This window comes from Malaya genurostris, chromosome 2, assembly GCF_030247185.1.
Source record: "Malaya genurostris strain Urasoe2022 chromosome 2, Malgen_1.1, whole genome shotgun sequence".
NCBI classification, from domain to species: Eukaryota; Metazoa; Arthropoda; class Insecta; order Diptera; family Culicidae; genus Malaya; species Malaya genurostris.
In genome coordinates this window covers 344,960,936-344,984,915 of record NC_080571.1, presented here as the reverse complement: position 1 = coordinate 344,984,915, position 23,980 = coordinate 344,960,936, and the positions used below count along the sequence as shown (strand labels likewise).

The 23,980-nt window shown below is 35.3% G+C and overlaps 1 protein-coding gene across 3 annotated transcripts in view; it reads left to right on the top strand.

The window, feature by feature from the left end:
- Positions 1-1,543: 1,543 nt before the first annotated feature.
- Positions 1,544-23,980, top strand: part of LOC131431939 (proton-coupled amino acid transporter-like protein CG1139) — a 41,852-nt gene continuing 19,415 nt past the window's right edge. Inside the window, exons 1-2 of one of the 3 annotated variants that reach the window (XM_058597917.1) lie at positions 1,545-2,053; positions 2,193-2,395. Coding sequence is in view for 1 of the 3 variants with exons in the window: in XM_058597916.1 (XP_058453899.1) it covers positions 2,021-2,053 (33 nt within the window). In the remaining 2 variants the exon portion in view is untranslated. Of the gene's footprint in view, positions 2,054-2,105; positions 2,396-23,980 lie in introns of all 3 variants that reach the window. The other 2 variants (XM_058597918.1, XM_058597916.1) reach the window with 2 other exon arrangements.

Genomic DNA, 23,980 nt, shown 5'->3' with positions numbered 1-23,980 from the left:
CAATGCCGCCGCACCATTGAAACCGTTTTCAATGCAAAATTTCATGCAAACTCGTTGTTGCAAATTCATTTTGAAAATTGAATAAAATCGAGGACACGCACAATCGCAGATGTACTCAATACAGTGTAATTTTTACAAATATCCTGGTATCAAGCTGAGAATTAGATAAATTACCAATGAAAGATGTGACAATCTAAAAAAAATCTAACACGGTGATAATTCCGGGAATTTTTTGATTAACCCTATTCACGACCGTAAGATGTGTAAGACGAAATATGACAGTACAAGACAATATTTTAACTATTGGGGGTGTAAATTAAGAGAATATCGCCAGAAAAACATAGCGGTGCATAAGTTTCCTATAATCTTATGGGAAATTTTTTTCTCTTAATAAATAAAGGAAGAGTGGTGTTTATTATATCGTAATTTAATTTATTGCTTTAATTATCAGAATAGTAAAATAAATAGTCAGTTATGGCATTCTATGAAACGTTTTTATGTACTTGTGGACGATGCACATAACACATTTATTATGAGTTCTATTTTCTATACGTCATTTTGCACAAACTTTTATAGTGCAATAAAGATTGATAGTTCTTTTTCTTATTCGTTCAGAAACACATTTGGCGCCTTGGAAATAAGTTTTCTTTAACATTCAGTAAAAAATATGGATTTAATAGTAATTGAAGAATTTATAACGATTTTTATAGAAGGGAAACATATTTCCCTTGAGCGTTAAGAGGTTAAGTTAGTATTTATACATTTTCTGGTATGTTCTTATGCGTAACTATTATCTCGAAAAGCATTTTTTTGTAAGATATCGACTTTTGTACATCGAAACAATTTTTTTATGCCGAATGCTTGGGAATTTTTTTCGAGATCTGGCGTTGTTTGGTAAATGTCGAGTTAGAAAAAATAAACGAGATAACACCAGTTTCTAATGGTTCTAAGACAAAAGAAACCGCATAGCTTTGAAAATTCGCACAAAAATATCCGCAAAACTTTTAAAATACGCATAAAGTCCACATGACTCTAAACATTTGCATAAAAAACTATAAAAATGCTTACAAAAAAACCGTTCAAAAAAATCAATCAAAAAGAGACTTGAGTGTCTTCCATTAGTAGGCAAGACTGTGAACTTTTCATCCGTTTTTTGAATTTATTAAAATTTCATTTCCTCTGATTGATCATTGAAATGGTAACTTACAGTAATAAAATAATGTCGTTGAGTTGCAACTAATGCAATGCCAAGACGGAGCATTTAATTTCTAGAGCTGCAATGTACAGCATTGATGATCCGCGTTAAAGAGAAATTTTATAGAAAACATTGATCGATGCACTATTAATTTCAACATGAGGCTAAATGTTTTTTTTTCCTTTTTATGTGCCAAAACCGCTTTGTTGTATTCGTTATGCTCCGCAGTTAAGAGGACGAGCTTAAAAATGTTTCCAAAGTACCAGGGCTTCACTGTAATAATTCTATCGATACTCTTGCGACAGACCATCAATGTTAGAAATGTCACTTGACAATATCCAAAGCGCCTGATGGGAGGATTTTTTATTTGTTTTCTTCAATTCATTCGTTTCTTGAGCTCGCACTGGATGTCTGCGGTTGAACGGGGTTTGTTATCGTGGTTGTGTGATTGTGCAAAAATTATGTCTGCATTTTTTCACCATCGACTGTGCGGGTTCGGGTGCGTTCAAATATTCTGACGCACTCAATTGTCTTCCAGAATTTCTGAAGTGAAAAATTGTGTTTAGATCATCAAAGGATTACCGTCATCATTAGCTGTAAACATTGAATAAAAAAAAGTTACATGTCCTGCGTTGGATGATTAATTCCGTTTTGTGTATTTGTGTGTGATTACGCCCTGAATAAGGTACATCTCAGAACAAAGCCAATAAAGTTAGTCAGCTCATTTGAACCGAGTAGATTAGATTTAAGTAACAGTTTCAGAAATAAGCCGAAAAAAACAGAATATCGGCTACTTTGTAAAGAATCGTCTCTGTTAAGCTTGAGATGGAGGATTTCACACCGTTGATAAATCTACAGGTAAATAATGTTTATCGTTTGTTGCGAACTGTATTATACTTGAATTCCACAGGACTCAAGGTGAAACTTTATTGATTACTAAAAGCAGATTTTAAGTTAAAATATTCATAATTTTCAATTGGTTAAATTACTACAACAGCATAGTTCGTAACATCGGTTCGATTTCCTGCTATTGCCGAAAGGAATTTCAGCTAAGAAATAGCAAGGCAAAAAACAACAACATAACGAGAGACTGAAGAACAATTCGGAACCACGGTCACAATTTGATTTCCATCGTTTAAAAAGTAATAATAATCCAACCACTTCCGTCTTCAAGGGAATAACAACCGAGCGAACATTTTTGTGAGTTTATCAACGTTTTTGTTTACTTTTCTGTTTTATTTTGTGTGCATCAACAACTCTAACGTCAAAGGGAGCTATAGATTTTTGGAAATATTTGTTATTTTAGAAATTTCAGAACTAACAAGAAAATTATCACTAGCATATATTAGCACTAAACTTAGAAGACTGTTTTTTTTCGATTTGCACAATGCCCTACAACCTTTTCGCACTTGTAAAATATGCTTCTGCTACCGTATAAATATTGTCATTCGACAGAAATTAGCACATAGAACGAAGAAACGACGAATGTAGAGGGTAATGAAGAGGTACAGTAAAGTAAGTTATGCTTGGAGTCACTCTTCATATCATTGATCGTAATTTGCAGCGAAAAAAAATCTATTTTAACTGCTCAGAGCACCGATGAGCCGAAGGCACTTTTTACCTACCTCGTTGAACAAACCGCAGATTTAGTAGACTCTGGAAAATTTATGACAGAACTTTTCGTTGAATAAAAAGTATTTTATCTTAAAACTTCAATTCAAATTCATATTTTCCGCTTCACTTAGTCGTTAGAGCGAAACGATTTATTAGTTCGATTGTTTCGATTATTCAAAATAAAAATATTTATTGTAGTTTATAAACAACATAGATGACAAGATCGTAAATGCAGCAAATCTCAGTCTCGCTCTGTTCTCCGTACTTCCTACATTGAGAAAGGGTTAACCTTCGCTGTATTGTAATAACAACTGTTTTCCACCGACGGGGTGACTACACTTCGCATCCCTATCAAGGCAAAGCGGAAGTAATTTCCATCCACTTGTGAACATACTAGCATCCATTCTATACATAGTACCTCCTGGAAGATTTGTCCAGCAGAGTGTTTTTCATCGTGCGAATGAGTCCGTTTTTATGATACTGTATGAAAAAAATAAATACACTTTTATTATTCATAATCGTTCTTTCTCTTCTGGTGGCAGACTGATAAGCGAACTGTTCGTGACCTAACAGTTACTGCCGTTATTGTGGGTGGCGAATTATGCTTGTTTGTTCGTGTAAACATCCAAACCATTTATAAATTCTGTATGAAATGTTCAAAACGACGAATGTAACAATGAGAGATTCTCTTTGTTTACTTTCTCTTTCGATAATTACGGTACTGTTAGCAATCCTTCACTCCAATTATTTACCGATAATAATAACTAAAGCTATCATCTTTGATTCTGCACTGAAGAAATTACCGAAAAAAGTACGGGTGTGTAATGTCAGAGACATAACTGGATGTCGTGAATACGAATAAAACTGACCCTCTTTCTTTATACTTTCGAATATCAATTAGTTGATCGATTGTATGAATTGTGCAAGCTTTCCTCTTTTTCACTACTAGAATTTGAAACGATACTCCTAAACTGAAGTACAGATTAGTTACATTAACCATTCTGACACACAGTTAAATATTACGAAATAACCAGTATAGTTCTTTATGATAAAATAATGGTGGTTCTGAAAGGAACCTTTCATTAATGGCTTCTAAGTCGGTGCTATGCATTTTATATAGCAAATCAACAGAAAGTTCTATTACAAACTACAATTGGTTGAAAAATGGGCCGTATACAGTATGGTGAAGAAAATTTCGCATAATTCTTTGGGTATACAATTATTGTTCTAAATAGAACTATACAGAATTTTAATGTCAATCATTTCGTTTCGGATTTAAATATTTCAATGAACAAAGTTATCAAAATGCCGTACGAGATAAATTTCTGGCATTCAGAAGGGCCAAATTGTGTAATTCTCTAAGATATTAAACACTGTTGCGAATTTTGCACTGCGAAAATTGCACAAAAGCAAAGCAAAGTCTTGGCATTACATTCTTTTTGTGGAATTTGGCCTTTCTGCTTTAACAGACTTCGCAGCCGATTCTTAGTGTACAGAATCATTGCATGGCTAGTACTATGGATCCTATCGCAACAAAACAAAATTGCACAAAGCTTATCAAATTATCCTGAAAACTGACTCTGTGACCTGAGCGTTTGAGGCTTTACACCACGCAAAAGGTCTACTTTCATTGCCAACTGCTCCTCCTGACGACCGAAGTCCAAATGAGACTTTCACGCTTTATACTTGGTTTGTTCTTACTGATGTTGGTGGGAGAACCTCACCTCGACATCCAGTTTCGTCTGTAGCAATAAAAGAAATGAACAGTTTTTATTCAAAGATTTTCTTTTCTATTTGTTCAGTAGATTCTGATATGTGCCTGACTACCTCAAATTCGTCGTCCGGATGGATGATTTTTAGGTTTTTTTCACGCTGTTGAAAATTTAATCACGAATTCCTAATCATATTATCGATAGCTTGTAGAAAAAAATATGTTGCTGGGTTAAGTACATCAAGAGATATTCGTGGTAAAGTTTTGCCCATTCTTGTACAGGGTAAATTTTGAAAAGGCGCCATTCAGGACAAAAGAACCGATTTGAAGAATTTTGGAATTAGGAACTGGACCTGAGCTCAAGGACTATATTCAGAACTTAGAATAGACTCAGAATTCAGTTGGATTTTAGTAGACTACAATTTCGAAACTGAAATCAGTTCCGGAATCTTTCTCTAGAATCCAGTTCAGCACGCAGGCTCTGAATTCTAAACCCATATTCCGGAACTAAGCTCTGAAGCTTGAAGACGATTTCTCGCCACGACTACCACAAAATGGGTTGCATAGAGTACAGTGAAATGTCACATAATTCTTTGGGAGTATTATTATGATTCTAAAAAGAATCGAACAGAAGAATTCTGGTATAAGAAACTGGACCTGAGTTCAAAAACTAAATTTAGAACTAAGAGCAGACTCAGAGTCTCGGCTTGATGACCGGAAAGCGAATGAGAGTTGCTACCTGAGCGTTTGAGGTTTTAACCACGCAGAAGGTGCACTCTCTGTCGCTGCTGGTTGATGATATCGCTCACTCGACAACCGGAAAGCAAATGATAAATCCGGGTTATCTTTTTTGTTTGCGAAAATCGGTTGAGCCGTCGCACAGTGGTCCAAAACTGGAAAAAGACGGTCAAAAGTCTGTACTGATTTTCACTAATTTATATTACGCTTTTTTGTAAGTGGCGCCTCAATTTTGGCTAAGGGGGTCTATCTCATTTTGAAGAAAAAATCATTTGAAGTATTTTTGCTGAAGATATAAATAATGTAAAAAAATATTTTTTGAGATATATTTACTTTATTTTAGAAACAGTTTATTTGGTTTTATCTACGTAGAATCTACCTCTATTATCTAAGTATCTACTACAAAGTGCGCATAAATACGCATAAACAAGCTCATGCTTGCACGCGCAGTTTTAGCAAATTATTGTGATTATTATTTTGTTTACTTTTGACAATTAACAATATTAGAAAAAATCTAAGTGGAACTCGATGCAATTTTTTAAGCCTTTTCAAAGTTAGTTTTAAATATTGAAAATCCGAAAAATTGTCCAATATTGAACACATATAAACAAAATTGAAAAATGTTTTCCAAACAAAATATGAAAAAGTATTGTGAAAGTACAAACCTTTACGAAGGGATTTCATTCTTAAACGTGTAAATAAATTGAGTTATCGCGAAGCAACACGTTTTTTAAGACGAATTATTATTATGTCATATTTGAGAATATCTGCAGAAGTGGCATCCCTGAATGTACCTTAGCCTACTGAGTGAGAGGTAAGATTTCTTATTGACAATGGCTCATTCAATCTGTTAAAGAAGGATAGATGCACATTTGGAAGAACGAACAAAATCTCATGCACACATTTCTTCTCATTTATAACTCGCTCTTCAAGAGTCGAAGATCCGTTCAGCTCCGTAGCTTGTTTTCACCTTACCAGCAGGGTGCCAGGTGATTTTTAAAAAAATCTGTGACCATCCAAATTTAATTTTTGGTGCTAAACTGTGATCAATTTTAAAAATCCATGATCGATTTCAGAATCTGTGTAAATGTGTGACTATTTTCAGGAATCTGTGAGAATCTGTGCCATTTCTGAAATCCGTGCAAAAGGTTGAAAATCTGTGAAACACAGATTAATCTGTGAACCCTGCCATCCCTGCTTACCAGTGCCGTGAACTGGTGAGCTACGGTTCTTTTAAAAAGATCTGTGAGCTATCAACTCACTTTAAAAATTCGATTTACTGGAATAGCTCAGGAGCGAATTGCCCATCTCTACGCTCACTGCAAAAGTGAGTTACAGTAATAGCAGACGCGTTACGCCCTTCGTTTCTTAACCATTCATGGTTTCAACATGGCCATAGTGAAAATGAGTCACACGAATAGTATTCAGGATATTCTCATTGGAAAATAAATTGGATTAGGAATATATTTTCCTATAAATATTGTAAAAGTTTGCTGCATTAAGTTGCATATTTCGCTTCAGTACAATGTTTCCTAGGTAAAAATAGGTAAAATGATGTATAACTTTTCCAGAACCTATGCATTACCTTCTACAAAATTATGGGATTTTATATTTTCTACAATTATTCCAAACAAGTATGTATAAAAAACTAACTTGAAACAAGTTATGATTAGAAAACTAGTTTTAAGGGGGTTGTCATAATTCAATAACTAAAACTAACTTTGAAAAGGCCTAAACAAAAGTTTCATCGAGTTCCATATAGGTTTTTTTTGGGATTGTGCATATCTTTTCCTAAAAATTTTGTAAAAATCAGCTGCATAAAGTTGCATATTTCGCTTCGGTGTAAAGTTTTATCATAGGTAAAAAAAAAGGTAAAATGATGTATAACTTTGCCAGGAAACAATAAACCTATGCACTACCTTCCACAAAAATATGGGATTTTTTATTTTCTTTAATTATTCCAAACAAAGTATGCATAAAACAATAACTCGAAACAAGTTATGAATAAAAAACTGATTTTAAGGGGGTTGCCGTAAAACGCTCTATATATTCGAAACGGTGCCACCTAGACTTTTGGTATATTTGACAAAGTAAATTATTTTCAATAGTTCTAAAACTTTGAAGAAGAAAAAAAATTTCTATCTCTTCAGGAAAAAAAAGTTATGGTTATATTTTTTGTCAAAGTAGGCCATGAACAATTAGGGATAGAATCAAATTACGCGGTATATATTTGTAAATAATTTATTTACACTAAGGTCTCTTTTTACACGGGGGTTACGCACCGTGTTAAAAAAAATCCGTGTAAAAGAAAACCGTGTTAATTGCGGAAATCGTGCAAAAAAAACCGCGTGGAAAATTTTCCGTAATAATTCCAAAATCCGTAGATTTGATTATTTGTTTGTTTTGTTTTGGATAAAATGTAACTTTTGATCATTTGGAGGGGAAAAAAGATTATGTTTAAGGTAGCGCTTCGCCGTGGTCAGGTCGAAGCGAGACAACTCACTGCTTCCTCTTGCTTTGTCGCCAAAATTTCACCCTAAATTGCAAATTTCTACAATACTAAGCCGATTCACGAAAAATCAAAAACATACGATTGTAGGTAAATGATTTTACTATGCATTTGGCGAAAAATATTAGTTAGAAAGCTTTTCTTTCGCGAGATTTCGTGCGAGATTTCGTGCGAGTTTTGTTAAACATTTTGTTTTCTTTTTTCCTTTCTTCGCTATAAACAACTCGCATATGTAGGGATGTGCTACGTTTTCAACAAAGCGTCAAAGCTAGTAGCGATGAAAATCATTACTGATTTCTGGTTCTACTGAAACATGAATAGACATTATTTTACAAAGTAGTAACACTTACTTACATTTTCTACTCATCTATATTCAACGTTTACGCAGAGAGAACAAACAACGAAAACAAAAGAAATGTTGTTGGCGTCTACCGCATGTGACATTTTGCACACCCCAATGCATGCGTGGACATTGTGTGCGTGCGAAAAAATAAGGAAAAACTCATTTATTTTTATAACTCGCACGAAATCTTTCGATAAAAACGTTTATCAGCCACAATTTTTATACGAATCGATAGAAAAATTATTTATCTAGAATCGTATGTTCTTGGAATTTCCGTTTTCTTCCCCGTTTTCTCACAATTTGGGTAAAGTGCATGAAACCCCGGGATAGGCAGCGAATTCCCGTGACCACGGCGAAGCGCTATCTTAACCCCAAATATAAGCAAGGTGAACGTAACTGTGAGAATGTAACTGTTATTTCACAATAAAAACGGAAATCTAGAACACAGCCTGAGGTTACGAGAAGGGTCTAGTCATACTTAATTAAAAGCATTGGATGACAAATTAAAACACTTAGAAAACGCGTTGTACGATAAGCAAATTATTCTAAATGGCTCATGTCTTCAGTTTTTAAAAGAACGATAATACGTACAATTAGAACCCATAAACACTGAGTGGGAAGATATGGGTATTGGATGAAGATCTATGCACGCAGCGACAGAATCAAAGGGGAAGCATTCATAGAGATGAATATGGATCAAATTAGAAAAGGTATTACTTTGTGTCAAAATCATAATATTAGAGCTATATCATTCAAATGAGTATAAAATACTGTACTGCTCGATATGATGAAGAGTTGAAGAGATTAGTAAATTTGACTAGTTCTTCAACGCTACGAAATTCTCGATGATATCAATGACGATGCTGACATCATACACCACAACTGAGCGGAAGAGACGCTGTCGTGTAATTTTCGACAGTGATTCAAGATCTGAAGACTAATTAATCATTTTATGGAACGACAGTCAACTCCCGTGAATTGTAGAATGAATGATTTTAGTTCACTTTCAAACTTTAAATTAACTCTCATAATCGTTTTCTTACAGACAACCTGGTCCCTTCTTTTAATTTTTCTCAAAAAACAAATGACAGTGCTTTTCAAATGCTCATCAGAAACCGTGTTAATTGAGAGAACTGTGTAAATAAAAACCGTGTTAATTGCGGAAACCGTGCAAAAAAAGCCGTGTATAAAAAAACCGTGCGAAAAAATACCGTGTAAAAAGAGACCTTAGTGTATTTATACTGATTTATGTCCACGTTCTTATGCGTGCGTCGGGGAGAAAAGTGAGTGTGTTCTGTTTTGGAGTTTTTGGTCACAATTTCCGGAACTTTCGGAACCGGACTCCAAAGACAGGTATATCCGAAATCGGTTCGTATAGTTAACAACTTACATGACCTACAAATTGTAACAGTGCAGGATTTCATGTGCAAATTCACTAAGATGCAAGACTGGATTGTTTTTCACTTAGCTTTGATGCGTTTTTTCTTTGGATGTGATGTGTTTTGCTATTGAATCAAACTACTTGTGTTAAACTCTTCATTTTCTAGTGGAAATGAGTACAACACAAATGTATGTGCAAAACACTTGATTCGGTCAGCTGAATCTATGTGGAAAACAATGTGTCATTCGTATGAAATTCATATAGAATCCAGAGGTAACGATATATCTTATCGTTTTGATGTGCATTTCAGATAAATGTAGCATGATTTCCACTAAATATCAACAATTTCTACACTCATTTTAGGAGTTAAGTGTATATTTTCATGAATTTCATGTGTACTACAAGTAGTGATAATTTAAATGCTTTGGATATGATGCTAGTAGGCAAATTATTTTCAGTGTAAACATTTACAGATTCATGCCAGAGGACTTGCACTGTCTATATAGTTTTACCTCAATTTAATTTTGAAATAAATGAAGGGTTATGTTTTCGAGTTATTTTAACGAAATAAAGTACAGTATACTTGGTTTACAAAAACATAATTCCTTCCTTTTCGTCTGAATTGAAATACTCGGTCAATGTTTTGAAGCACGTTGCGAAAATCTTTCAATCTAATAGGAAATCGAGTTCCACAACTCTAGTGCTAATGCTCTTTATTAACTATTAGATTACTGATCATCGATATAAAAAATGGTGTTGCAAAGAACAGAATTAGCTCACTTAGTCAAAATCATGCGCATCACCTACGCATCGGTTAATTAGGATGACAATCTGGAATAATATGGTATAATCAGTACTTAAGAACGTTTCCAGCTTCAGGTATAACGTTGCAATGATTTTATGACAATTTTGGCGTATCAAGGAAAGTTGATAAAATTAACTCTTCTCTTCAAGTGCAGGAACATTTTTCCCCAAATGAAATTGCTACCGAGCAGGGGTGGTAACCCTAAGCAGAATTCTGAATGAAAGAAATTTTTCGAGCTGTCAGGAACACAACATCCCAGTATGCCTACGCGTGTGTCTTTTTTTTTCTGTCGAACAGTTTTTCATTCTTCTTTTGTTATTTCGGACACTACTTGTTCGACATAATTTCATTACTCATAAGAGATTTTCCATTCGAATCGAATCGTTGGCATAATTGAAATATCGTTTATTTTTTCTCAGACTATTTTCCATCAAGTTAAAATTCAATTGAAAAAAGTTAGCTTTACAATAGCGCAATTGGTATCAGAAGCAACAGCTTGTCTGCCATAGTATAACCAAATACAAATTATAATACGGAATGATCCGATGATATCTGATATTGGCGGTTTAAAAAAAAACACATTCGTATGGACGATCACAAAGTTCATATACAATCTTTGTGCAAATTAGATTATGGTAACGTTTATTCTTTCGTCGATCTTTCAAGAAAACCAATCCAAGTTCTATGCTTGACAACGACTACCATCTACTCTGGAAAGAGAGAGCTCAAACTAAATGATTTAATGATGGACATTACCATTCTTTGAGAAAATTTGATAGTGAATTTTTATTTATTATGGATCTCTAAACAAACAAATATTACCATAGCAACATCAAATAATGTTGCCAGTAAGTGTATTTTTTGGTAACTACGACCTGCCAAGGTCTAAAAAAGAAAGGGCCTAGGCTAAGTTGATCATTTGATGAACCAAAAATTGACGATACGTTAGTATGAGACTTAGGCGTATTATTATTTGTATTTGGTATAACCCAAATGTATGCTATGTTGCATAGAAAGCAATACCCATGTATCTTGAAGTATTGCTCAATTTATGTCACAGAATCATCTCGCCAAACTAGGATTATGTCTAACACGCACCTATTATTATGCCAAACGACGTACTCCCATTTATTTTTTACCATTAGGGGTTTTATGTACCGAATCCTATCCGAGTGTCTCGGATCTGCGGATGACAGATACCGATAGCAGGCTTGCTTCTGATTCGGAAGGGTAACAAAATAACCACCGGAAACCATCATCCTTTGGTGCAAGCTCGGACCGGCACATAAAAAGGGGATTTATGTCAAGTGAAAAGAGTCAAGGGGAAATGTGATGATTTGAACCCGCACGAAAAGCCTACTTCGGTCATTTAATACAGTGTGATTACTTCTAAATGGCATTGGTTTTAGCGCCACAGAAGCTTAACGTTCTCAAACCATTTCAATAGTTTTTTCATTAAGTTCACGAACACGTGCTTCACGTCTATCACTATTTGGATGGCATTTTCTTCTGAATTTACGCTTCCGGATTCTCGTTGTTGAACTGTTAACGGTAACTTCTTCATGTACTGTACTCGGAGAATAATTGTCGCCAAAGATCATATCTCTAATTGTAAAAAAAGGGATTTTCTTCTAACCAGGAAAAAGCATAAGTATCGTTGGTATTCGTTGCAAATCAACAGCAAATCAATTTAAAACTAGCTCGAGTTGAGCGAGCTTCATCCGATGGTACAACTCGATTGGTAGCCCTTCAAAATGCGACCACAATTGCACAAACTCGTCAAAATCTTTCGAGTTTTGTAGGATAGCATGAGGTTTATCGATTCCACATCCAGAGCAAACTTTGTAGTGTAGATGGATGGAGCAACATGAAGCTTTACGATTCTAAAACCTTTTTTGCATTTCTGTACATCATCATTCCACCGCAAGCAAAGTGGATTGAATTTACCATTCTGCACTAGTTCGTTACCCAAATCCAGAGATGGCATTTCACCAGAGTGATACACGCTGGCGTCAGATTCTTGTCCACACCGAGGATGCAAAAAACGAAGCATCGCACAAAGAGGAAAGCGCACTTCTTCTCAGTGTCGAATAGACAGCATTTGAGTGTGTGCTTGTGGTTAAAGCAGCTGGCGCGAGTGAAACACATTCTCTTCGCATGAATCGCTCTCACGCGCTCTCGTCTAAATACACCCAAGTGACCACTGGCGCGTGATGGTGAGTGAACACTTCTGTGAACTTCAATTAATAGAGAGTAGATCTAGCCTTGCTATGAAAAATTTGCAATGAAAAATGAAAATTTAACGATAAATTGTTTTATTTTGCTGATTTTGCGTGCCCTCCACTTCTTCTACGCAAACCATACACCAGAGTGCTCACCGGCGTGTACACCTCTGTGAAAGTATCTGCATCCACCTCAGAGAATTTATTAGCTAATACTCTAGCATTTTGGTGCGATCCGGTGGAAGAGGTAAAAGGAAATAAACAAACGCACTCATGATGCGTGCACACTTTATAAACAAGGGTGTATATATGTGAAAGAGAAGAGCTCTCGTTGAAGTTGTCAGTGCGAGGGGAGAAATTTTGCTTGCTCTTCGTCACACAGAGGAGACGGACATCTCTGCCCGAATCTTGATCGAGAAGGGTTAGCGCAGCTTTCCTGGATCAAAATCGCATTTTTTCACGGATACTTAGAAAAATTGATGAAAGCGCTAAAATCAGGAAACCGGGAATTGTCAGAATCCCTTAGAATTAGTTAGTTCGGCAGGCGATTTGCAACTGCAGAATTTTGGTTACAGCAGGCACTGCTGATTAAGATGTTTAGAAAAAAATGTTTATAAAAATGTCTGTTGTCGTTTTCGATGAAACGCTTGTTCCGTTGTTTCATCAGTCCTCATTTCCTGTCGTTACGAGATAATGGCTCCGGAATTACGTATCGTTAACAACGCCGAAATCGTGTCTGAGCTCGCTAGAACTGCTTCCAACCGAACACTATTAGGCCAGAAAATTGTTGAAAATGACAAACACTTCAAACCAAATTGATAGATAGTATAAACGACAAACCCGGTAGTTCACACTTGGTAAGTCGGAAGCCAAATTAATGATTCTTCTGTATCCCGTTGCCATTGACATTCGTTCACGACGGAATCTGTATATCATTAGTTACCTACGAAAACCAGCAAACCACGTGTCATATTATTGTGGCAAGCCTTGGGAAAAAAATTACAAAAATACGTCCCGTCCCGGATATGAAATATCTCTCACGCAAGTCAAAAATAACCTCAAAATGGAAACTAAAATCAGTCAAATACTTATCAGATCTTCAGACGATCAACTGCAACCGAATCAATGGATGATGAGGCGAATAGAGAGCTAACAGATCCCTAAGCCTTCCCTGGATCTTGATCTCTTGTTGCGTGATCGCTTCATATCCATCGAAATTAAAAAATGCATGAAATTTCCGAAATCGACTTCCTGGGACTTTGAGATTATTAAAATCGAAAAAAAAATTTGATGCCATATGCCTCTGAATTTTCTGAAACGACGAGATCAAGTGTTTTCTAGAATTTTTTTTTGTTTTTAAAAATTTTGACTGAGACTTTTGAGATTTCCGAAATCGATTTTTTTTCATGCCAAATGCCTTAGAATTACATGAAACGTCAAGATATTGTATTAACTCGAAATTTTTTTTTTAATCTCGATTCTGGGACCGAAATTTTTTGAGATTTCCGAAATTGCTTTTTTTGTTGTGTCCTAGAATTGCATGAAATCCTTTCGAGATAACACCAAATCTCCACGTTCCATACAATTTTAAGACATTTGGCATAAAGAAGAATTTTTCGATTTCAGAATCACAAAATTCTTAGTCTCAGAGTCGAGATTTAAAAAGGCGGGTGGGAAATGTCAGAGACATGACTGGATGTCGTGAATACGAAAATAACTGACATGTTCCTTAACACTTCCGAATATCAATTAGTTGATCAATTGTATGAATTATGCAAGCATTCCCCTTTTCCACATTTTTCGCAAAAACAAAGAAGGCTTCACTTGATCTCGATTACTGTGAATTTCACACAGCGAAAAACTGCACAAATCTAATCAAACTGTTCTAGATTTGCACTAAACTGAAGATTTGCGAGCAAGAAATCCTAACAGTTCTTTAGAAAACTTTTAGAGCCATTAGAACGGCTGATTTTGTGTGGTGCTCTCCACCGTTGTCCTCTTTTCGTTGTTTTTTCACCAATGCAAACGACTGGCAGCTGTGACGTAATCGCTCTTGTCGGAAGCGAAACTAGCTTTGCAAACGACTTACAAAACATCTGCTCGCAGTGGCGATGGAATCCAAACTGATCCAATTTTTGTTAAGAGGTTTCTTTTTACGTGATTTCGTTTGTAGCTTTTTTACTAATAAGCGGTCCTAACGGCTATCAAAATAGCAGCATATAGAATTTAATTTTCGATTATTGCATTTCGGATTTGCATTTCATTGAAAGAAATTATCAGGATGCTGTACGGGATTCATTCATGCCTTTCCGAAGGACCAAATTGTGGAACTCACTACGATATTAAACACCGTTCGGAACATTTTTCTCGAACGATTTGTTGTACAGCAGCAGATATTTTGTTCTCTTCCTTCAGAACGCGTTCTGATTGGCTGGTGTTGACATGGGTCAAATGAAACAGGTTTTTCAATAGTGTCCTATTGAAATACTTCAATGCTTTTTCTTTACACGCTTAAGTTGAAAATTTTCGATTCTATTGGTAGTTAGATTATATAAATCTTTTCACAGATCACTGAGCTATGAGCTTTAAAAATACGAGAAAGGCAAACGCGCCTTATGAATTATCCTGTTTGATACTCGTTTCAACATTTCAGAAAAGTTTAATTTTGAATTATTTGAGATTATGTCACACAACTGAAAATTTTATCATAAAATTGTGATCATATTTCCGATTACATGTAGCAAAAATTATGTTGATTCATTAGATACAACCGGAGATATTCACGATCAAAAACTTACCACTCTCTCAGAGGGTAAATTTTAAAACGGCGCCCCATAGTAAAGTAAGTCGTATTCACGACAAAAAAAAATTTTGTTGGTCGAGATAACAAAAATAGTTACGTTTCATGTAGTTCTTAGACATTCGGAATCAACAAAAAAAATTCGATTTCGGAAACCTCAAAATTCAAGTCCTCAAAATTCGATTCGAAATTTTTTTTTTAGATGACACAAAATCTCATGCAATCCTAAAACTTTTGGCATCGAAAAAAATTTCGATTTCGAAAATTTCATGTCTAAAAATGGCATCGAAGCAAGAGAAGCAATATGTCAAAATTTTGCCTGCGCATCACGAAAATCCATACTATTCGCACGCCAAGTGGGAGAAATTGTTTAACGTTCGTCACCAGCCGCTAGAAGAATCGAAAGCCGAAGGCCGTAAAAACGTCGTATTCTTGGTTTCGAGCTAGAAACATATTTTTATTTTGTGTTAAACATGGTGAATCTCTAGCCAAATAAAGAGCATTTACGGCCAGTGATGATGTTTGGGTTCAATCAAGTGAAATAAATCAATTTCAAAATGTGACTAGTTGAGGTGAATTTTCCAATGGCCAACCAAACTCTCGCAGTAGATCGCATTTAATTGGAATCTGCTTCAAGAAGTGGATTGTTTCAATTTTAGTCTGCCGGTTCACATCACTCTTCTTAAAGTCTAATTAACCATTTCAAATAAACGGCTTTGTTTTTCTTGTATTTAAGATAGTTTACTTACAGCATTATTTCCGATCGACGGAGGATCTAGTCGTAACAGTTATTAACAAAAGACGGGAAAATCGTCCGAAAAAAGTTTGAAGATGACGAACTACAATCACTATTGAACGAAAATGATACACAAACACAACAAATAATGGCGAAACCGTTGAATGTAACTCCATTTCCGGTCACCTGAGAGCCATGGGAAAAATTCAAAAGGTTGTCAAATGGGTTCCACACGAACTGAACGGACGACATTCACCAAACGTGGCCAAAGAATCCTTTTCTACGCTTGACTGCGAACTTCTACCGCAGCCGCTGCATTCACCAGAGCTGTTGTTTTCTAATTATTACCTCTTTTTATCGAAGCAACACTTCCAAACTTTCGATGATGAACAAAAATGGCTTGATGAATGGGTTGTCAACGAAAGATGCTGATCGATTACCAAAAAGTGTAGGAAGCAAGAGCCATCATTTTTGAACGAGTATTTGATGAAAAACGACATTTTAAACTTGCGCACCTGGTGATTTGCTACTAGAGATAGCTTAGTGAATTAGAATCATTAATAGTCGTTTCGTGGATTGGAAGACTGCATTCAAATCTTAAGGAATAAGAGTGATTCTCTTTTCTAATAGATATCAACTACCAAATTACTAGACTTCGCTCAGTCGCAATGATACTATTCTAAAGCATAAACAAAAAACAAACGATTTTATGCGTTTTGCCCTTTGTACAGAGTGACACTAGTTGTATCTCAGTCGTTATCAAACTGGAAGAAACGATAAATCCAATAGCACAAACAAGTAGCGTAGTGAATTCATTCTCCCATGCGAAATGTAATTTTCTTTTCATACGGCGAAAATTGAAAAATCAAAGCATGAAAGAAACAAAGAAAGGTCGTTCTCTACACACTGAACTTACAGCACAGGCATATTAGTCATACAGTTTCTATAAGAGCGCGATAAAAAAGTGTAGTTAACCTAACACTGCAAAAAAAAAACGCAAGATACTTCAGCAAAACAAGTCATTTGAGCCTGGTGGGGTATGGCGATCGGTATGGTGAGTCATGTGCAAATGATCGATCGTCACGGATGTCGTATATGCATTGGAATAAATGTTGACCTACGTCAACAAAATTATGAATGTATGGCAGAATGTTTTATGCGATGTTTCACTGCTTAAAATAACTCAAAATTTGGAATGAGATCGCGTCATCGGTAACAAACAGGAATTAGAAATTAGCAAATGAGCAGAATGTCACTTATTATATTCTGCTTGGTTTTCACCAGATTAAATTTTGACCTAGATTTGAGTGGATTTCAACCAATTAATTAGAAGCTCCAAATACCAAAATGTGGAATTCGTGATTGATAAGACTTGTAGTATTTGTAATCATTTTCGCAGCCAATTAGTGCGAGCGATTGTGGTACTGGTTGATACTTGAATGACCTCTAGACACTTTTCAGTAACCTTTCAGTAAGCAAACCGCGCCGGTACAGTTCAAACAGCCACAGATTGAAACTGGTTTATATCCTTTAATATGTAATCATTTTCGTTCTGAACTTTTTGCATTTTAGGGTAATTACAAACGTACAATTCATGTGAAAAATCCCTGCCTCTTACCCATATCAGAATTAGCTCATATTTTGCATAGGGATTTTTTTTAAGGTGCTTGAACTTTTGAGCATTACCGCTTCACGAAACGTCGAGATGACCCTGGAATGTTGCCACTTTAATGAATACCTTGCGTTCAGATTAAAATATCTAAGAAGGAACATAATTTATTATGCACATACGCAACACACGTTCAGCGTTATCTTCTTTTATGCTCAACACACTGCACTGTTTGTTTTGTCTTGATACGAATCTAACAGCTTCTTCTTCATGCTGAAAAAAAATTGTATGTAGCACTGTTAAATTTGTTCAGCTGAATCTCTCGAAACTTCTTACGATAGAGGTGAATATTGTCTTTAGTGAAATTTCGATTCCATTTACTGTAGGACGATCTCGACAATGGTTGGAAGTCATTGCTAAACGAGTTATAAATAAAAAGTGCTACATGATGGAAATAAACTTTCATTCTTCGTTTTCTAACTCCGGAACCAGAAGTCGAATTCAAATGAAGTTAACGAACTTTGTTTGATATTGCAAGTTCTTTTACTTGAATCTAAGTTTGTGAAAATCGGTTCAGCCCTATTTGAGAAAATTGAGTTTTATTATTCTCACGTTTTTTATGCATATGACCCTGTAATTCCAGAACCGGATGTCGTATCGAAATGAAATTCAGGAACTTTGTATGGGACCATAATGCCTTTCGTTCTAAGTTTGAGAAAATCGGTTCAGCCATCTCTGAGAAAATTGAGCGCGTTAAAATACAACGCTTTTTGTCGGTTACGTCATTTATAACACATGGATCAATAAGTTCCGAGACTAACAATGGAAACAACATTTTTTTTGCAAAATTTTTTTTTATTCATCAACATAATCACCTTTTAGGGTGATACAATGGTTCCAACGTTTTTCCAATTTTCCAATACCATGTTTATAAAAAAATTTATCTTTCGCTTCAAAATAAGCTTCAGTTTCAGCGATGACCTCCTCATTTGAGCCAAATCTTTTTCCCTGGAGCATTTTTTTAAGATCAGCAAAGAGCCAGTAGTCACTGGGGGCTAAATCTGGCGAGTATGGGGGGTGTGGAAGCAGATCAAAGCCCAATTCGTTCAATTTCGCCATTGTTTTTATCGACTTGTGGCAGGGTGCATTTTGTTCCATCGAAAGCAATCGCGGCACCCACTTGGAAAAAACCTTTTTCATGCTCAATTTTTCATGAAGGATAGTAAATATACTTCCATATGATATCTGTGTCATCTCAGCAATCTCACGGAGCTTCACTTTACGATCTTTCATTATAATTTTTGTCACTTCACCACATTTTCCGGTGTAAAGGCTTCCACAGGTCTACCCGAGCGTTCCGCGTCATTTGTGTCGGTACGACCACGTTTAAACTCGGCGAACCACCAACAAATCGTTGCTTTTGATGGACAAGAGTCCGGATAACATTTTTCAATCCACTGTTTCGCTTGCACGGTGTTTTTACCCATTAAAAAACAATGTTTTATCAAAACACGAAACTCGTTTTTTTCCATTTTTTAAACAAACTACAAAACGACTTTACTCCAACCTCGATAACTGAGCTGTTTCTGGTCGGATCGACTTAAAATTTTGACCCGTTTCAAGCAAAGGCTAGTACTCTAGAAAGACGTGGTTACTGGTTTACTACGAGCGCCATCTCTGCTTTAGTCTCGGGACTTATTGATCCATGTGTTACAATCATATCTCCGGAACCAAAAGTCACAGCCATTTGATCTTCGAACTTGATCAATGGCCCGACAGTAGCTTTCAAACCAGCCCAAGTTTGTTAAAATCGGTTCAGCCATCTCTGAGAAAATTGAGCGCGTTCAAATATCTTCGAAAAGTGCACACACATACACACACACACATACATTCACACACAGACATTTTTCGATCTCTTCGAACTGAATCGAATGGTATATAACACTATGGGTCTCCGAGGCTCCGTTCAAAAGTCGGTTTTTCCAGCAATTCTAATACCTTTCTATAGAGAAAGGCAAAACCTGTTTTAATCCACCTAGTGGTGTAATGATGCCTTTCTCATATCAATCATACTATCATATACAATACTGTGGTATTCTTCAAAATAATTTTCTTCGATTCTTAAAAGAATAACCGAAATCGATTTGTTTGACCGTCTACTGATAAAAACTATCAATTGGAGAAGATTTGAGGTCGATTTGGAAAACTTTTTACGATTTTTTACCATTTTTAGTGATGGTATAAAATTTTTAACACACTTTATTCAGGAACCTTTCATTTGAACCTAAGTTTGTGAAAATCGGTCGCGCCCAGAGCTGCAAATTGTCAGTCATGTCAAATGACCTTGACAGACTGACTAAAATCATCGTCAACTATAATCAGTTGTGGTAAATTTTGGACTACTGCCAAGTCGGTGATCCATTGATTGATGAATCAATAGAAGTTCGAATCAAATAATTTTGCATACTTTATGTGAATGTAGGTAGAGTGGCTCAATGTGAAAAATTGCAAATTATTGAACTATTGCAAACCTGATACTCTATTGATAAGTTAATCAATAGCATTTCGATTAGGATAATTCAGGCATTTTCAACGAGCGTAGGGTGCCTGTATATGGAAAATATAAATTTTTTGACTAATCTCATTTCGATGCTCTATTGATTGATCAATCAATAGCATTTCGATTAGGATAATTTTTTACAATTTCAGCGATCGTAGGGTGGCGCAATATGAATATTTGTAAATATTTTGACTTTTACTGATTTTATATTCCATTTAATGGTGATAGTTTTGACATTTTCGACCACCAGTTCAAATTGGTGCTATTTGAAAAAATTTAAAATTTTTGACTAATTTATTAATTAATTTATTTATTCAATGTCAAGTCAATGTTCTATTAATTGGTGAATCAATAGCAGTTCCAATAGGACATTTCCAGCGAGCGAAGTGTGGTCCTATTTGAAAAATGTTAGCATTTGAATTTACAGATCCGATGCTTTATTGAATTAAATTCGAATATGATAATTTTAGACTTTTTCAGTGGGTCGTAGATTGGCTTTATATAAAAATATGGGAATATTTTACCTTTTGCTAATTCAATGTTTAATTAATAGCAATTGGAATATTAGAATTTTAAGCATTTTTTTCGGTGGTAACGCAGCTTTATATGAGAAATTGTGAGTTGGTTTGGCAAATTGGATGCTGTATTGTTTAATATATCAATAGTAGTGGTGGTGAACCATACTATTTAAACATGCAAATCTTCGAAGTGCCTTGATTTTGACACGCTATTTCTTCGCTTATCACCTGAAATAGGTAGGCATGTCATCGAACCATAAATAATAAAACTACGCATCGAATGGAGCTCAATTGACCTTTCCCGATGGTCTGTCAACTGAATGGTTTGAAATATATTGCTTTTCTGAACAGCAACCGAACTTTACCGTAAACCGAATGAACAGCTTTTGCATATTTTTGCTAGGAAAATATTTTTGAACAAATATGTACAAAGCATTGGTGTTTGGTGTTTTTTACCAGTACTGGTATGGAATTGGAAATAGTATAAAAATTACTATTTTCTATATTAAGCCATCCAGCACTCGCTGAGAATATCCAAAATTAACTAACTTTAATTGCAAAAAGTCAAAATGTTCATATTGAACCACCGCTCGCTAAAAACGTCAAAAATCATCCAATTTTACCTGCTCATCAATGATGATTCGCTCATCAATTGAAGATTAAAACAGCATAAATCAAAATATTTTCAAATTTTTATATTAAACTTCCCTACGATCGCTGAAAATGTTCAACATTATCTTATTTGAACTGCTATTGATTCACCAATCAATAGAGCATCGAATTAACATTAGTCAAAATATTTTCCATATACAGGTACCTTACGCTCGTTGAAAATGCCTGAAATAACTCAATTTTATTTGCTATTGACTCACCAATTTATTAAACATCGAATTTGAAAAAGTAAAAATAAATCCCTTTTTCCTATTGAGTCACTCTACGTTTACTAAAAATGTCCAAATTATGGTCAAAAAGTTTACAAATTTTACATATTCAGCCACCATACAGCGCTGAAAATGTTCCAAATTATTCAATTCTTATTGTTATTGATTCTATAAACAAAAACGTGTTTAATCCACCTAGCAGTGAGATGATACCTATTTTTATCAATCCGCATGTGTTTTTTGCATGAATATTCTTCGGTGTTTAAGTTTTCATGACATTATTTTAATGACCCTCGTTTTAAGCGACAATTTGAGATTTTAATCACTTATTACTCTGTAATGTCGAAACTGCAAATCGGATCGAATTTGAATCTAGAAGTGTGATAATCGATCAAACATGCCATGTAAGTTCAACTTTAGAGTTTACGGTAATTTAAGGTACTTCCAGAGCCGATATTCAGTAACCAGCATAACCCAAACCGATTCGTATGGCCATATGACGAATAAATTACAACAGTTTTGAGTTCAACTTTGAAGCTTTTCGGGATTGTCATCTTCTATATCGGTTTGAATTTTAACCGGAAGTCATAATTGGATAAAATAATTAATTTTTGTATATAAGTTTGTTTTAATTAAAATTTTTGTTTCTGAAATTTGATTAGGCTTTTTTTGAGAAAACGATTGAGCTTTGAGAAACGATTTTATATTGGAACCGGAATTTTAAAAGCGGTATGGCCGAAGTCAGATAAATTCACCTGAGTAGCTGTACACTTTACATTTGTTTCAAAACATTTGAAAATCAGTTAAGACATCTTTGAGAGATCATAGCACGAATTAAATTTTTAGGTGCCTTCTGATCGACAACTGAATACCACTAAAACTGAAAAAAGTTAATTTTTTTATCGACTATCCAAATCTGCTAACCCGATAAACCTGATTAAATTATGTGGAATAGACATTTTTATACAATCCCCGAAACCGGAAGTTGGATCTGACTGAAAAGCAAGATGTTTTATAGAACTTTGAAACTTTTCATTTGAATCTTAGATGATTCTTAGATTTCATTTGCATCTTAGATCGGTTCAGCCATCTTCAAGAAAAATGAGTTACACAATTTTGATTTCGTTTCACATATCATCCTGTAGTTCCGAAACCAGAGGTCGGAACCAAACATAATGCAGGAACTTTGTTTGGGAGCATACGACTTTTCGTATGAATCTGAATTTGTAGAAAAGAAACTTTCCGAGAAAATTAATTGAAGTTATTTGTCACACGCGCATTTGCTGATCTCGACGAACTGATTCGAATGGTATATGGATGTTATGTTGTTCCAGCATTTATTGCTGTAAGTAGTTTAAAACAAAATAATTAAAAAAAATTCTGCCATCATCTGGTTTATATATGTCATATTCGAACGATTATGTTGCCAAAAACGAGCCGTGCCAAAATCGGTCCGAGGCTAAATGTCATGAAAAAGAATGCTGTACACAATCCTTTTGGTTCTTAGAAACAATTGTATGTAACAGTATAAAAAATCGTGTTTTTCGTTGCTCCCAAGCATTTCTTTGTCATACAGCGCTCAAAACTCCTACTGCTGGAATAGGGGGAAAAGTCGCTTACAGAAAAATTTCGATATCTCCGTTAAAAATGGACGGATTTTAACAATCTATGGCTTGTTGGATAGGTATTACCGTGCGGAATCTAAGTCTGAAAACATATTCTGTTTTCAAGGTCAATTGTGACAGATACTGTCAAAAAACTGAAAATTTTGACATAAAACTTTGTATAACTCAAAAAGTAAACATCCGATCTCAAAACCATTCAATAGCGTTTTGGGTGACGGGGAGACCTTTCATTTGCGACTAGTTTGATGAAAATCGGTCCAGCCATCTCTGAGATCTCGACCTCTTAGTTGACGACACACATACGGACACACACACATACACACACACACACACACACACACACACAGACATTTGCTCAGTTCGTCGAGCTGAATCGATTGGTATATGTCATTCGGCCCTCCGGGCCTCGGAAAAATTTTCGAAAGTTTGAGCGAATTCTATACCTATTTTTTATATATATAAAAATTGGTAAAACCATAAAATTTGCAAAAGATCAAAAACTTGCTATTTTCCATATCGAGCCACCCTACGCACACTGATAATGTCAAAAATAATGCCATTTCAATTGCTTTTGATCGTTTTATCAATCGAGCAAAAGAATTCTTTTTGTGCTGATCACGTGTGCAGTGATAATTTCAAAACCAGGATGCGAGACTTGAAATCAACAAAGCATCGTATCGAACGCAGTTTACTCGACCCCTCGCCGATGGTCCGCCAACCGAACGGTTCGAAA